At 41.3% G+C, this 15,515-nt stretch overlaps 1 protein-coding gene across 9 annotated transcripts in view; it reads right to left on the bottom strand.

The window, feature by feature from the left end:
- Positions 1–15,515, bottom strand: part of fgd4a (FYVE, RhoGEF and PH domain containing 4a) — a 195,781-nt gene that overhangs the window by 78,462 nt on the left and 101,804 nt on the right. For 7 of the 9 annotated variants that reach the window (XM_061917956.1, XM_061917957.1, XM_061917960.1 and 4 more), the window contains one exon: positions 5,585–5,668. The exons of the other annotated variants lie outside the window; for them this stretch is intronic. In XM_061917956.1, coding sequence (XP_061773940.1) covers positions 5,585–5,668 — 84 coding nt within the window. The remainder of the gene's footprint in view (positions 1–5,584; positions 5,669–15,515) is intronic. 9 annotated transcript variants of the gene reach the window in all.

The following is a 15,515-nucleotide window of genomic DNA, read 5'->3' as shown; positions in this document are numbered from 1 at the left end:
ACTCTGCAGGTTTCAACATTGACCAGACCATTTCACATCCATAGGGACAAAAATACAACGACAAAGTAAAATCAGAGGTCCAGAATGGTTTTTAAGTATATGAATTAATTCACTGCTCTTTCACATTGGAAAACAAAATGGTTAAACTAACTAAATACACCAGAAGCTTCTTTAGTGTAGACCAGGGGTCGGGAACCTTTTTGGCTGAGGGAGCCATGAAAGCCACATTTTTTTAAAGTGTATTACCGTGAGAGCCGTATCATATGTTTTAACACTGAATACAACTAAATCAGGGGTGCCCGCACTTTTTCTGCAGGCGAGCTACTTTTCAATTGACCAACTCGAGGGGATCTACCTCATTTATATATATCCATCCATCCATCCATCCATTTTCTACCGCTTATTCCCTTTTGGGGTCGCGGGGGGCGCTGGCGCCTATCTCAGCTACAATCGGGCGGAAGGTGGGGTACACCCTGGACAAGTCGCCACCTCATCGCAGGGCCAACACAGATAGACAGACAACATTCACACACTAGGGCCAATTTAGTGTTGCCAATCAACCTATCCCCAGGTGCATGTCTTTGGAAGTGGGAGGAAGCCGGAGTACCCGGAGGGAACCCACGCATTCATGGGGAGAACATGCAAACTCCACACAGAAAGATCCCGAGCCTGGATTTGAACCCAGGACTGCAGGAACTTCGTATTGTGAGGCAGACGCACTAACCCCTCTGCCACCGTGAAGCCCATATTTATATATATTTATATATATCATTTATATTTATTTATTCATGAAAGAGACATTTTTGTAAACAAGTTAAATGTGTTTAATGATAATACAAGCATGTGTAACACATATAGATGTCTTTCTTTCACAAAGACAAGAATATAAGTTGGTGTATTACCTGATTCTGATGACTTGCATTGATTGGAATCAGACAGTAATGATGATAACGCCCACATTTTCAAATGGAGGAGAACAAAAGTTGTCCTTTCTGTACAATACCACATGAAAGTGGTTGGTTTTTGGCATCTAATTCATCCAGCTTCCGTACACTTTACAAGAAAAACATTGGCGGCAAATTCCGTAGCTTGCTTGATTGACATTCACGGCACCCGAGGGTCTTGTGAGATGACGCTGGCTGCTGCCAGTTCATTATTATGAAAAAATGACAGAGAGGAAAGCGAGAAACACTTTTTATTTCAACAGACTTTTGCGCCGTCCCTTCCGTCAAAACTCTAAAGGCCGACTGCACATTTCCTATCTTCACAATAAAAGCCCTGCTTCATGCTGCCTGCGCTAACAAAATAAGAGTCTCGGAAAGCTGGCGTGCACAAGTGATGTGCACGCCAGCTTTCTGAGGGATCGCTTGTGCACGCCAGTTTTCCGAGACTCTGTATTTAGTTAGCGCAGGCAGCATGAAGCAGGGCTTTTATTGTGAAGATAGGAAATGTGCAGTCGGCCTTTAGAGTTTTGACGGAAGGTACGGCGCGAGAGTCTGTTGAAATAAAAAGTGTTTCTCGCCTTCCTCTCGGTCATATTTTCATAATAATGATCTTGCAGCAGCCAGCGTCATCTCACAAGACCCTCCGGTACCGTGAATGTCATTTAAGTGACGTCTTGGTGAAGATTGATGATCACTCATTTTTAGGTCTATTTTTTTTAAAAGGCTGGCTGGAGATGGACTGACACACCCCCCGCGGTCGACTGGTAGCTCGCAATCGACGTAATGGGCACCCCTGAACTAAATGCATGCATTTTTTAAGTAAGACCTACATTTTTAGAGTATAAGTCTTATATTTTATATCATTTTTATTCTGAAGCTAACCAATAATAAATAAAATACTTCTTTGGCAACACTAAATTGGCCCTAGTGTGTGAATGTCGTCTGTTTATCTGTGTTGGCCCCGAGATGAGGTGGCGACTTGTCCAGGGTGTACACACCTTCTGCCCAAATGCAGCTAAGATAGGCTCCAGCAACCCCCGCGACCCCAAAAGGGACAAGCAGTAGAGAATAGATGGATGGACTTCTTACCATTGATGTGACTTATTGAACAGGTGCGGTTGAAAACGGATGGATGGATTAAAATGCATAAGAATGTTTTATATGTTAAACGTTATTTTTAACACCGATTACTGGCGGAATTATTCATTACTAATCGTGTTAAGCAATGTCAGCTCCGATGTGTTTGAGAGCCAGATGCAGTCATCAAAAGAGCCACATCTGGCTCTAGAGCCATAGGTTCCCTAGCCCTGGTGTAGACGTGTCATGCCTGTTAATCTGGGTTTATGTTTGATCATGTTATGTTTTGTTTTTGGTCTCTTGTTTTCCGTTTTTGCACTTCCTGGTTTTGTTGGTTTCCATAGTTACTCATTAGTTTCCACCTGGTCTCCAAGTCACGCCCCTGCCCTCAGCCCTACACCTGTTTCTCATCATCACAGTCACTATTTAAGTCATTGTATTCTGTTCCTCGGCCTGGGAACTTTACTTGGTGTACTACTTGCCTACCTGCTTGTGTACAGAACCCTGATGACCACGCACCTACCTTGCCTTGCCACGCTGATTATTGATTTGACCACGCCATGTAAGATCTTGTTTATATTTATGCCTCTGTGCAAGTTTTTGGTTTGTTTTGTACCATTGATAGCATATTTTGTTTTATTTGTATATAGTCATGCCATTGTGCTGTTTTGTTTGGAGTTTAGTACGGATTATTATTCGCCACTGAGCGCGCCCTTTGTTTTGCCTTTTTGTATTTAGTTTGTAAATAAATTAATCATGTACTCACATTCACGCCTGTCTCGTTCCAAATATTCTCTGCATCGAAGAAGCAAAACTAATCCAAGTCACAGTCCTGACAAAACTAATTGAAAAAAAAACATTAGCAAACATTGTGACGGCCAAGGGGCAGCACGGTGGTGCAGGGGTTAGTGCATGTGCCTCACAATACGAAGGGATCTTTCTGTGTGGAGTTTGCATGTTCTCCCCGTGACTGCGTGGGTTCCTTTCCGGGTACTCCGGCTTCCTCCCACTTCCAAAGACATGCACCTGGGGATAGGTTGATTGGCAACACTAAATTGGCCCTAGTGTGTGAATGTTGTCTGTCTATCTGTGTTGGCCCTGCGATGAGGTGGCGACTTGTCCAGGGTGTACCCCGCCTTCCGCCCGATTGTAGCTGAGATAGGCGCCAGCGCCCCCCGCGACCCCGAAAGGGAATAAGCGGTAGAAAATGGATGGATGGATAGTTGCTTATTAACATGCTAATTTGTAACATATTGGCTCTTAATTAATCATTTTTAAGTACTTATTAATTAATTAATTAAGTACTTATTAATGCCTTTTTCTGCATGGCCTTATTTTACAAGCAGTAAGCCATTAACTAAGAGTCTTCCCTTATAACTTCAGAATTATTGCTTATTAGTAACCCTAACCCTTATATGGTCCCCTAGTGTCCAAATAACTCTTAATTAAGTCTTTGTTACTTAGAATATGTTCCCCATACTAAAGTGTTAGCAATATTTTTAACACTGAATACAACTAAATGTGCGCATTTTTAAGTTAGACTAACATTTTTAGAGTATAATAAATCTCCTATTCTTTTTAATAACATTGTTATTCTGAAGCTAACAAATAATACATGAAATATAGCTCGGTATAGCTCGGTTGGTAGAGCGGTCGTGCCAGCAACTTGAGGGTTGCAGGTTCGATTCCTGCTTCCGCCATCCTAGTCACTGCTGTTGTGTCCTTGGGCAAGACACTTTACCCACCTGCTCCCAGTGCCACCCACACTGGTTTAAATGTAACTCAGATATTGGGTTTCACTATGTAAAGCGCTTTGAGTCACTAGAGAAAAGCGCTATATAAATATAATTCACTATACTTCACTTCTTACCATTAATGCGACTTCTTGGATTGATGGAATAAAATGCGTGAGAATGTTTTTAATTTTGAACGTTATTTTTAACCCTTGGCCCTGCGATGAGGTGGCGACTTGTCCAGGGTGTACCCCGCCTTCCGCCCGATTGTAGCTGAGATAGGCACCAGCGCCCCTCGCGACCCCGAAAGGGAATAAGCGGTAGAAAATGGATGGATGGATAGTTGCTTATTAACATGCTAATTTGTAACATTTGGCTCTTAATTAGTCATTTTTAAGTACTTATTAATTAATTAATTAAGTACTTATTAATGCCTTTTTCTGCATGGCCTTATTTTACAAGCAGTAAGCCATTAACTAAGAGTCTTCCCTTATAACCTCAGAATTATTGCTTATTAGTAACCCTAACCCTTATATGGTCCCCTAGTGTCCAAATAACTCTTAATTAAGTCTTTGTTACTTAGAATATGTTCCCCATACTAAAGTGTTAGCAATATTTTTAACACTGAATACAACTAAATGTGCGCATTTTTAAGTTAGACTAACATTTTTAGAGTATAATAAATCTCCTATTCTTTTTAATAACATTGTTATTCTGAAGCTAACAAATAATAAATGAAATATAGCTCGGTTGGTAGAGCAGCCGTGCCAGCAACTTGAGGGTTGCAGGTTCGATTCCCGCTTCCGCCATCCTAGTCACTGCCGTTGTGTCCTTGGGCAAGACACTTTACCCACCTGCTCCCAGTGCCACCCACACTGCTTTAAATGTAACTCAGATATTGGGTTTCACTATGTAAAGCGCTTTGAGTCACTAGAGAAAAGCGCTATATAAATATCATTCACTTCACTTCACTTCTTACCATTAATGCGACTTCTTGGATTGATGGAATAAAATGCGTGAGAATGTTTTTAATTTTGAACGTTATTTTTAACCCTTGGCCCTGCGATGAGGTGGCGACTTGTCCAGGGTGTACCCCGCCTTCCGCCCGATTGTAGCTGAGATAGGCGCCAGCGCCCCCCGCGACCCCGAAAGGGAATAAGCGGTAGAAAATGGATGGATGGATGGATTTTTAACCGTGTGATTACCAGCGGAATCATTTATTACTTATCGTGTTAAGCAATGTCAGCTCAGATTTATCCGAGAGCCAGATGCAGTCATCAAAAGAGCCACATCTGGCTCTAGAGCCATAGGTTCCCTAGCCCTGGGTTAGTGTGTGTGAGTGTGCATTAGTGTGTGTGTGTGTGTGTGTGTCCCATCTAGCTTCATGTAAGGCTTCCATTGTGTTATCGTCAACTATGTGCGTCTCTCTCTATGTGTGTGTGTGTGTGTGTGTGTGTGTGTGTGTGTGTGTGTGTGTGTGTGTGAGGTACGGAAAGGTTGACACATCACCATTACCACCCAGCCCTTTTTGTTCAACTACTCAGACATTGAGATGAACCCTGCCTCTTCTAATCCAGGAACCAATACGAGTTCAGACGTACAACAAGCGTCGCCAGGAGATACTGCAGCAGCATTAACGTGAGGGGGAGGACGTAATTAATGAAAAAGCCAAGGAGAAATGGAGAGTAAAAATGAGGGCGGGGACAAAAACGCTGTGATGCCAGATGAGGCGAAGAAGGCAAGAAAGAAGGCCGTATGAGAACAACGTTAACGAAGTCCAAGATGTCGCACAATAAGAGAGTTTGGCTGGGAGTGTGTGACGCTGCTCACCTCTGCATTGCTCGATTTTCACGGGCACACAAGCGTTTTCGTCTGCACGCTGGGACTGGAAACACGCGGCGGTATCTTTGCCCTCTGCAAGCACACAAGACAGGATGGCTCTATTAAAAGACGTCATGCGTGGTTTTCAGTTTCAAAGACATATTGTAGAAGCGTACCATGCACTCTGTCAGGTTTGCCACTGACTGTTTGTGTTTTAGTTTTTCCTCTGTGTGTTTAGTATTTCCCGTCATCATCCATCCATCCATCCATCATCTTCCGCTTATCAGAGGTCGGGTCGCGGGGGCAGCAGCCTAAGCAGGGAAGCCCAGACTTCCCTATCTCCAGCCACTTCGTCTAGCTCTTCCTGGGGGATCCCGAGGCGTTCCCAGGCCAGCCGGGAGACATAGTCTTCCCAACGTGTCCTGGGTCTTCCCCGTGGCCTCCTACCGGTTGGACGTGCCCTAAACACCTCCCTAGGGAGGCGTTCGGGTGGCATCCTGACCAGATGCCCGAACCACCTCATCTGGCTCCTCTCGATGTGAAGGAGCAGCGGCTTTACTTTGAGTTCCTCCCAGATTGCAGAGCTTCTCACCCTATCTCTAAGGGAGAGACCCGCCACACGGTGGAGGAAACTCATTTCGGCCGCTTGTACCCGTGATCTTATCCTTTCGGTCATGACCCAAAGCTCATGACCATAGGTGAGGATGGGAACGTAGATCGACCGGTAAATTGAGAGCTTTGCCTTCCGGCTCAGCTCCTTCTTCACCACGACGGATCGGTACAACGTCCGCATTACTGAAGACGCCGCACCGATCCGCCTGTCGATCTCACGATCCACTCTTCCCCCACTCGTGAACAAGACTCCTAGGTACTTGAACTCCTCCACTTGGGGCAGGGTCTCCTCCCCAACCCGGAGATGGCACTCCACCCTTTTCCGGGCGAGAACCGTGGACTCGGACTTGGAGGTGCTGATTCTCATTCCGGTCGCTTCACACTCGGCTGCGAACCGATCCAGTGAGAGCTTATTTCCCGTCAGCGCTCTTATTTTGTTAGTTTCCTGTCTTTCTCCCTGAGCTCTGTTTCACCTCAGCTGCGGCTGATTGGCACCTGGCCACACCTGGTGTCAATCAGCCTGGTTTCCTATTTGAACCTGTTTTGTCCTTCAGTCGAGTGCTAGATTATTGTCTTGTCGATGTCACCTCTTGTCGCTCTTGTCATTGCTACCTGTCTTGTCTAGTCAATGCAGCGTTGCGGTAAGCTATATTTAGTTAGATGCTATTAGCTTACTGTCTTTTGTTCCCTGCTTCCAGTTTGTTTTTCTCATAATAATTGTACCATATGTCCATAATATTAAAGGCCACATCATCTGGCCTTTAATATAAAACAATAATAGTTTCACTGTCACAGTGGCTTTCGCTTGCAGTTTGTCTCAAAAACTGGACAACACACTGTAGTCATCATTTACCACGAGGAATAAAAAGTCATTTCATAAGATACGATATAAGATCAAAGTGTTTTTGTGTTGAGAGCTCCGTGATAGCTGAGGTGTTCCAATCAGAAGTGATTCTTAATCAGAAAACATTACACACTCTTTATTGTACACTTGTTTTACCATATTTGAGTTACTGTCTAGAAGTTTGGGGAAATACATACAGGACGAACATCCAACCACTATTCATAACGCAAAAAAGGGCCACCAGACTGATACATAACACAGGACCCCGAGAACACACTAATGGATTATTTATAAAAACATTTGATTTAAAACTAGCAGATCTCATCCAACTCAAGACTGCCCAAATGATTTATAAAGCAAGTAAAGATTCACTTTTTACAGAGAGAAGGGAATTATAATTTAAGAGGAGAACTACTTTTTAAGATCCAATATTGTAGAACAACGCAGAAACGAACGAGTATAACAATAGCAGGGGTTAAAATATGGAACTGTTTAACGGATGAAATAAAACACAGCACCAACATAAACCAGTTTAAAAAGCTTTTTAAATCATTTCTCATTAGTAAATATAAGAAAGAAGAGCAAACATTGTTTTAGAAAGACAATAATAGCCATCCATCCATCCATTTTCTACCGCTTATTCCCTTTCGGGATCGCGGGGGGCGCTGGCGCCTTTCTCAGCTACAATTGGGCGGAAGGCGGGGTACACCCTAGACAAGTCGCCACCTCATCGCAGGGCCAACACAGATAGACAGACAACATTCACACACTAGGGCCAATTTAGTGTTGCCAATCAACCTATCCCCAGGTGCATGTCTTTGGAGGTGGGAGGAAGCCGGAGTACCCGGAGGGAACCCACGCAGTCATGGGGAGAACATGCAAACTCCACACAGAAAGATCCCGAGCCTGGGATTTGAACCCAGGACTGCAGGAACTTCGTATTGTGAGGCAGACACACCAACCCCTCTGCCACCGTGAAGCCCAGACAATAATATATAATATATAATACAATATAATATAAATATATATAATATAATATAATATATAATATAATAATATAATATACAATAATATATAATATGTATATAGATACAATTTGTGATTTCATAATTGTACATATAGGTTATATTGAAATGCATATATTGCCACTTTGTGTGGAATTTGGATAAATTGTGTATATATAATGTATATATATGTATGTATATATGTATATATATATGGGTGTGCAAATGTATATGTTTGATTTGAATGTTGAACTGTGTGTGTGGGACGTGTGCTACATGTATGTTGATTATATATTGTTTAGGGAAAAGGAGAAAAAAAAAGTAATATAAGTGAAGCATGTTTTAGATTTTATATATTTTTAACCTTGTTCTTGTTGTGATGGGGTAGGTTTATATAAGCGTTGCTTCAACCTACACCCTTTCGGCTCAATCATTGCTCAAATGAGTGTTTTTTTTTTTATTTTTTGTTGTTGTTGTTCTTTGTTTTATGTGAAGATTGCCGAAATAAATATCCATCCATCCATCATCTTCCGCTTATCCGAGGTCGGGTCACGGGGGCAACAGCCTAAGCAGGGAAACCCAGACTTCCCTCTCCCCAGCCACTTCGTCTAGCTCTTCCCGGGGGATCCCGAGGCGTTCCCAGGCCAGCCGGGAGACATAGTCTTCCCAACGTGTCCTGGGTCTTCCCCGTGGCCTCCTACCGGTTGGACGTGCCCTAAACACCTCCCTAGGGAGGCGTTCGGGTGGCATCCTGACCAGATGCCCGAACCACCTCATCCGGCTCATCTCCATGTGGAGGAGCAGCGGCTTTACTTTGAGTTCCTCCCGGATGGCAGAGCTTCTCACCCTATCTCTAAGGGAGAGACCTGGAAACTCATTTGGGCCGCTTGTACCCGTGATCTTATCCTTTCGGTCATGACCCAAAGCTCATGACCATAGGTGAGGATGGGAACGTAGATCGACCGGTAAATTGAGAGCTTTGCCTTCCGGCTCAGCTCCTTCTTCACCACAACGGACCGGTACAACGTCCGCATTACTGAAGACGCCGCACCGATCCGCCTGTCGATCTCACGATCCACTCTTCCCTCACTCGTGAACAAGACTCCTAGGTACTTGAACTCCTCCACTTGGGGCAGGGTCTCCTCCCCAATCCGGAGATGGCACTCCACCCTTTTCCGGGCGAGAACCATGGACTCGGACTTGGAGGTGCTGATTCTCATTCCGGTCGCTTCACACTCGGCTGCGAACCGATCCAGTGAGAGCTGAAGATCCCGGTCAGATGAAGCCATCAGGACCACATCATCTGCAAAAAGCAGAGACCTAATCCTGTGGTCACCAAACCGGAACCCCTCAACGCCTTGACTGCGCCTAGAAATTCTGTCCATAAAAGTTATGAACAGAATCGGTGACAAAGGACAGCCTTGGCGGAGTCCAACCCTCACTGGAAATGTGTTCGACTTACTGCCGGCAATGCGGACCAAGCTCTGGCACTGATCGTACAGGGAGCGGACCGCCACAATAAGACCGATACCCTGAGTATGGGGTATCGGACTGTTGAAATAAATAAATAAATAAAAGTGCTTTGTTGAGGAATGAAAAGGAACACAACCCTTAGAGATATGGGAAGTAATGAATGCGTCTGGGATATTTAGGGCATTGTCTACGGAGACAGCGAACACAGCTCTTGAATATGCACATAAAAGATTAAAGAGAAAATAGCATTAATAACAGTGATGAGCTCACAGGAGTATTAACCCCCCCCCCCCTCCAAAGACATGTCTGCCTGCTGAAAGACAATTAGAAAGCAACATTCTCACATGCAGCCAAGTCAAAATGAAGTTTTGATGCTGCAGGATCAAAAACGGTTGTCGACCTGCAACAGCGTGCAAGTAATAACACAACACTACAAATTATTTGTGTTATCCCTCTTCTCCAGATGACCGTGACTCTGCGACGATACATTTAGGATGATGTTGCAGTAAAGTTGACAGTGACATTGAACAGCAGTCAAAATGAGTGATGAACAGTCATCAAGTCATGTTGTGATAGCTGACCGATTTCCACTAAGATATACATTATCACCGTATAGCAGGGGTCACCAACACGGTGCCCGCGGGCAGCAGGTCGCCCGTAAGGACCAGATGAGTCGCCCGCTGGCCTGTTCTAAAAATAGCTCAAATAGCAGCACTTACCAGTGAGCTGCCTCTATTTTTTTAATTTTATTTATTTACTATCAAGCTTGTCTTGCTGTGCTCTGCATTTTTAATTCTAAAAGAGACAAAACTCAAATAGAATTTGAAAATCCAAGAAAATATTTTAAAGACTTAGTCTTCACTTGTTGAAATAAATTCATTTATTTTTTTACTTTGCTTCTTCTAACTTTCAGAAAAACTATTTTAGAGAAAAAATACCACCTTAAAAATGATTTTAGGATTTTTAAACACATATACATTTTTACCTTTTAAATTCCTTCCTCTTCTTTCCTGACAATTTAAATCAATGTTCAAGTATTTCTTTTTTATTGTAAAAAATAATAAATACATTTTAATTTAATTCTTCATTTTAGCTTCTGTTTTTTCGACGAAGAATATTTGTGAAATATTTCTCCAAAGTTATTATGATTCAAATTCAAAAAAATTATTCTGGCAAATGGGACGGCCTGGCACAGTGGGAGAGTGGCCGTGCGCAACCCGAGGGTCCCTGGTTCAATCCCCACCTAGTACCAACCTCGTCACGTCCGTTGTGTCCTGAGCAAGACACTTCACCCTTGCTCCTGATGGATGCTGGTTGGCGCCTTGCATGGCAGCTCCCTCCTTCAGTGTGTGAATGTGTGTGTGAATGGGTAAATGTGGAAGTAGTGTCAAAGCGCTTTTAGTACCTTGAAGGTAGAAAAGCGCTATACAAGTACAACCCATTTATCATTTATTTATTTACTAGCAAGCTTGTCTCGATGTGCTCGACATTTTTAATTCTAAAAGAGACAAAACTCAAATCGAATTTGAAAATCTAAGAAAATATTTTAAAGACTTAGTCTTCACTTGTTTAAATAAATTCATTTATTTTTTTACTTTGCTTCTTCTAACTTTCAGAAAAACTACTTTAGAGAAAGAATACAACCTTAAAAATGATTTTAGGATTTTTAAACACATATACCTTTTTACCTTTTAAATTCCTTCCTCTTCTTTCCTGACAATTTAAATCAATGTTCAAGTATTTCTTTTTTTGTTGTAAAGAATAATAAATACATTTTAAATTAATTTTTCATTTTAGCTTCTGTTTTTTCGACGAAGAATATTTGTGAAATATTTCTTCAAAGTTATTATGATTCAAATTAAAAAAAAATATTCTGGCAAATCTAGAAAATCTGTAGAATCAAATTTAAATCTTATTTCAAATTCTTTTGAATTTCTTTTCAAATATTTGTTCTGGAAAATCTAGAAGAAATAATGATTTGTCTTTGTTAGAAATATAGCTTGGTCCAATTTGTTATATATTCTAACAAAGTGCAGATTGGATTTTAACCTATTTAAAACATGTCATCAAAATTCTAAAATGAATCTTAATCAGCAAAAATGACTAATGATGTTCCATAAATTAATTTTTTACATTTTTCAAAAAGATTCGAATTAGCTAGTTTTTCTCTTCATTTTTTTTCGGTTGAATTTTGAAGAGTCGAAATTGAAGATAAAGTATGTTTCAAAATTGTATTTTCATTTTTTTCCTGTTTTCTTCTCTTTTAAACCGTTAATTTAAGTGTTTTTTTCATCATTTATTTTCTAAAAAAAACCTTCCGTAAAAGAAAAAAAAATGTACGACGGAATGACAGACAGAAATACCCAATTTTTTATACATGTATATTTATATATATATTTATTACAGGTAAATTGAGCAAATTGGCTATTTCTGGCAATTTATTTAAGTGTGTATCAAACTGGTAGCCCTTCGCATTAATCAGTACCCAACAAGTAGTTCTTGGTTTCAAAAAGGTTGGTGACCCCTGCTATAAAGCATAACCCATCCATCCATCTTCTTCCGCTTATCTGAGGCCGGGTCGCGGGGGCAACAGCCTAAGCAGGGAAACCCAGACTTCCCTCTCCCCAGCCACTTCGTCTAGCTCTTCCCGGGGGATCCCGAGGCGTTCCCAGGCCAGCCGGGAGACATAGTCTTCCCAACGTGTCCTGGGTCTTCCTCGTGGCCTCCTACCGGTTGGACGTGCCCTAAACACCTCCCTAGGGAGGCGTTCGGGTGGCATCCTGACCAGATGCCCGAACCACCTCATCTGGCTCCTCTCCATGTGGAGGAGCAGCGGCTTTACTTTGAGTTCCTCCCGGATGGCAGAGCTTCTCACCCTATCTCTAAGGGAGAGACCTGGAAACTCATTTGGGCCGCTTGTACCCGTGATCTTATCCTTTCGGTCATGACCCAAAGCTCATGACCATAGGTGAGGATGGGAACGTAGATCGACCGGTAAATTGAGAGCTTTGCCTTCCGGCTCAGCTCCTTCTTCACCACAACGGATCGGTACAACGTCCGCATTACTGAAGACGCGGCACCGATCCGCCTGTCGATCTCACGATCCACTCTTCCCCCACTCGTGAACAAGACTCAATTTGCTCAACTGACCTTTAATATATATATATATATATATATATATATATATATATAAAAAGGGTATTTCTGTGTCATTCCGTCGTACATTTTTTTTCCTTTTTTGTATAAATGATGATGATGATGAAAAAAACACAATGATGAAGAAACACTTAATTGAACGGTTTAAAAGAGGAGAAAACAGGAAAAAAAAAAGAAAATTAAACTTTGAAACATAGTTTATCTTCAATTTCGACTCTTCAAAAATTCCAAATTCAACTGAAAAAAAGAAGAGAAAAACTAGCTAATTACAATCTTTTGGAAAAAAAATAAAAAAAAGAATTTATGGAACATCATTAGTCATTTTTCCTGATTAAGATTTTAGAATTTTGATGACATGTTTTAAATAGGTTAAAATCCAATCTGCACTTTGTTAGAATATATAACAAATTGGACCACGCTATATTTCTAACAAAGACAAATCGTTATTTCTTCTAGATTTTCCAGAACAAAATTTTTAAAAGAATTTCAAAAAACTTTGAAATAAGATTTAAATTTGATTCTAAAGATTTTCGAGATTTGCCAGAATAATTTTTTTGAATTTTAATCATAATATTTCTGTCATTCCATCGTACATTTTTTTTCCTTTTACGGAAGGTTTTTGTATAAATGATGATGATGAAAAAAACACTTAATGATGAAGAAACACTTAATTGAACGGTTTAAAAGAGGAGAAAACAGGAAAAAAAAAGAAAATTAAACTTTGAAACATAGTTTATCTTCAATTTCGACTCTTTAAAATTCCAAATTCAACCGAACGCCTCCCGAGGGATGTGTTTAGGGCACGTCCAACCGGTAGGAGGCCACGGGGAAGACCCAGGACACGTTGGGAAGACTATGTCTCCCGGCTGGCCTGGGAACGCCTCGGGATCCCCCGGGAAGAGCGAGACAAAGTGGCTGGAGATAGGGAAGTCTGGGGTTCCCTGCTTAGGCTGCTGCCCCCGCGACCCGACCTCGGATAAGCGGAAGATGATGGATGGATGTAAGTTTTTAGTTATTTTTACATCTTTTTTTCCAAATAGTTCAAGAAAGACCACTACAAATGAGCAATATTTTGCACTGTTATAAAATTTCATAAATCAGAAACTGATGACATAGAATTTCAAAAGACTTTGAAATAAGATTTAAATTTGATTCTAAAGATTTTCTTGATTTGCCAGAATATTTTTTTTGAATTTTAAACATAATATTTCTGTGTCATTCCATCGTATATATTTTTTTCCTTTTACGGAAGGTTTTTGTATAAATGATGATGATGAAAAAAATACTTAATGATAAAAAACACTAAATGATGAAAAAACACTTAATTGAACGGTTTAAAAGAGGAGAAAACAGGAAAAAAAAAGAAAATTAAACTTTGAAACATAGTTTATCTTCAATTTCGACTCTTTAAAATTCCAAATTCAACCGAACGCCTCCCTAGGGAGGTGTTTAGGGCCCGTCCAACCGGTAGGAGGCCACGGGGAAGACCCAGGACACGTTGGGAAGACTATGTCTCCCGGCTGGCCTGGGAACGCCTCGGGATCCCCCAGGAAGAGCTAGACGAAGTGGCTGGGGAGAGGGAAGTCTGGGTTTCCCTACTTAGGCTGCTGCCCCCGCGACCCGACCTCGGATAAGTGGAAGATGATGGATTGATGGATGGAAGTTTTTAGTTATTTTTACATCTTTTTTTCCAAATAGTTCAAGAAAGACCACTACAAATAAACAATATTTTGCACTGTTATACAATCTAATAAATCAGAAACTGATGACATAGTGCTGTATTTTACTTCTTTATCTCTTTTTTTCAACCAAAAATGCTTTGCTCTGATTAGGGGGTACTTGAATTAAAAAAATCTTCACTGAAAAAAGGTTGAGAACCACTCATCTACTGTATAGTCAATGTTCTTATTAAAAATTGTGTTTGTTTGGAGACAGGCTCCAGTGACCCCCACGACCCTGTGAGGGACAAGCGGTTGCAAATGGATGGATGGATGGTTGTGTAAAGAAGAAGGTATAATTTTCTGGCTAAGGGATTAAATTAAAGCTTTCTCCATCAGCCATCTGGACTCCTCATGACGGGCATCCTGCTGTTTTTCATACACGTGCATGTATGCACACACACACACACACACACACACACACACACACACACACACACACACATGCAGTTTCCTACTTACACATAAAGTAAGCAGCTTATACATCCAGGCTATCAGACATTTTCACAAAGAACCCACAAAAGCGTAACACTTCCACCAGCTGCTTGGCCATGTGACCAACGACATCACACTACTATTGTTTTCTCAAGTGGGGGAAGTGTCACAATATGTCAGCGCTGGAAAATGCACAATCAATCAATCAATCAATCAATGTTTATCTATATAGCCCCAAATCACAAATGTCTCAAAGGACTGCACAAATCATTACGACTACTTATGTGTGTTGTTTAATTTTGTGCAGTAGTAAACACTTGTGCGTCTTATAAAAGAAGGCATGGGCGATTAAAAAACAATAACATCCATGATGTTTCCTGGCCTTTATGCAAGTGTGCGCTGACTTTTAAAGATAGTATACACATCATTGTACATTTTCTACATCAATATATTGATGAAATGAGCGAGTGTTTTGTTCATGAAGTGTGAGGTAGCATGTTATCTATACATAATAATGTATTCATAAGCAAACGCAAATTAGCCAAATCTACAAAATAAAATAAATAAATGGATGTATTGGAAACTATGAAATACCCGCAGAAAGTGTGTTCATCTACAGTGGATATAAAATATCCTGAGTGTGTCAAAGTTTGTTGTTGACAAACCCCAAGATGCAGGGATGGAGGCAGGCATGGAGT

The sequence above is a fragment of the Nerophis ophidion genome, linkage group LG12 (genome assembly GCF_033978795.1).
Source record: "Nerophis ophidion isolate RoL-2023_Sa linkage group LG12, RoL_Noph_v1.0, whole genome shotgun sequence".
NCBI lineage: Eukaryota > Metazoa > Chordata > Actinopteri > Syngnathiformes > Syngnathidae > Nerophis > Nerophis ophidion.
The sequence above is the reverse complement of the archived record's forward strand: the minus strand, read 5'-3'. Positions and strand labels throughout refer to the sequence as shown.